The 1,224-nt window shown below is 38.7% G+C and overlaps 1 protein-coding gene across 1 annotated transcript in view; it reads left to right on the top strand.

Annotated features, from left to right (window-relative positions):
- NAEGRDRAFT_63159 (uncharacterized protein) overlaps window positions 1–1,224 on the top strand; it is a gene marked incomplete at both ends in the record, with an annotated part of 8,873 nt that overhangs the window by 5,012 nt on the left and 2,637 nt on the right. Inside the window, one exon of the mRNA XM_002681386.1 lies at window positions 702–1,198. Within this exon, the coding sequence (XP_002681432.1) occupies window positions 702–1,198 (497 nt within the window). The remainder of the gene's footprint in view (window positions 1–701; window positions 1,199–1,224) is intronic.

Here is a 1,224-nt window from a genome sequence, read left to right as displayed (position 1 = left end):
TGAAGAAAGTCCACTTTATTTGAGATGTAGAACACGATATTATCATTTATTATGAGATTGGTAACTTTTCCTATAGTGTCATCCTTAATTGTCTTAATTGACTAAAAGAGGTCAAGGAGAGATTTCAAAACATAAAATAAATTATATTTTCGAGATTTACTATTGATTTCCAATCGATTGATATGTATTTTGTAGATTGAGGATGTTGTTCTCTATATTCAACATTTCCTCCTGATCTTCCAAGACAACCTTGAAATTTCACCCTTTACCTTACTGAATGATAGAATATTCACCATAATGTCTGTAAACTGAACCATATATATTATTAGAGATGTAGAACATGATGGTGATGTTTCGTAGAGTAGTCATTTTCCAGAAATTCATCCATGTCCATAGTTGACTAGATGGTATGAAAGGGATGAAATCATGAATATGAAAGTTAAAATAAATCAAATATTCTATCTCTACTCATCAAATGGAGCATTTTCATGTATATTTTGTTGATTGAAGTGATGTATTTGATAGACTTGATCTGACCTGTCAATCCTTAAAGTCAACCTTATAAAGTCAACCATTATCTTCCTACAGTTCCATTTCTTGTTCTTATGATATGAAATTGAATTCTACATCATTATAGATCATCTACATAATGTTGGTAAAGTTTCAATAGGTGGTCCTTTTTCAAGATTTCATCCTTTCAGGTTTGGGTTTGGGTTTGGGTTTGGGTTGGGTTTGGGTTTGGGTTTGGGTTTGGGTTTGGGTTTGGGTTTGGGTTTGGGTTTGGGTTTGGGTTTGGGTTTGGGTTTGGGTTTGGGTTTGGGTTTGGGTTTGGGTTTGGGTTTGGGTTTGGGTTTGGGTTTGGGTTTGGGTTTGGGTTTGGGTTTGGGTTTGGGTTTGGGTTTGGGTTTGGGTTTGGGTTTGGGTTTGGGTTTGGGTTTGGGTTTGGGTTTGGGTTTGGGTTTGGGTTTGGGTTTGGGTTTGGGTTTGGGTTTGGGTTTGGGTTTGGGTTTGGGTTTGGGTTTGGGTTTGGGTTTGGGTTTGGGTTTGGGTTTGGGTTTGGGTTTGGGTTTGGGTTTGGGTTTGGGTTTGGGTTTGGGTTTGGGTTTGGGTTTGGGTTTGGGTTTGGGTTTGGGTTTGGGTTTGGGTTTGGGTTTGGGTTTGGGTTTGGGTTTGGGTTTGGGTTTGGGTTTGGGTTTGGGTTGGGTTTGGGTTTGGGTTTGGGTT

The sequence above is a fragment of the Naegleria gruberi genome (genome assembly GCF_000004985.1).
Source record: "Naegleria gruberi genomic scaffold NAEGRscaffold_6, whole genome shotgun sequence".
Lineage (NCBI taxonomy): Eukaryota > Heterolobosea > Eutetramitea > Acrasida > Naegleriidae > Naegleria > Naegleria gruberi.
This window is presented reverse-complemented; position numbering and strand designations above follow the sequence as displayed.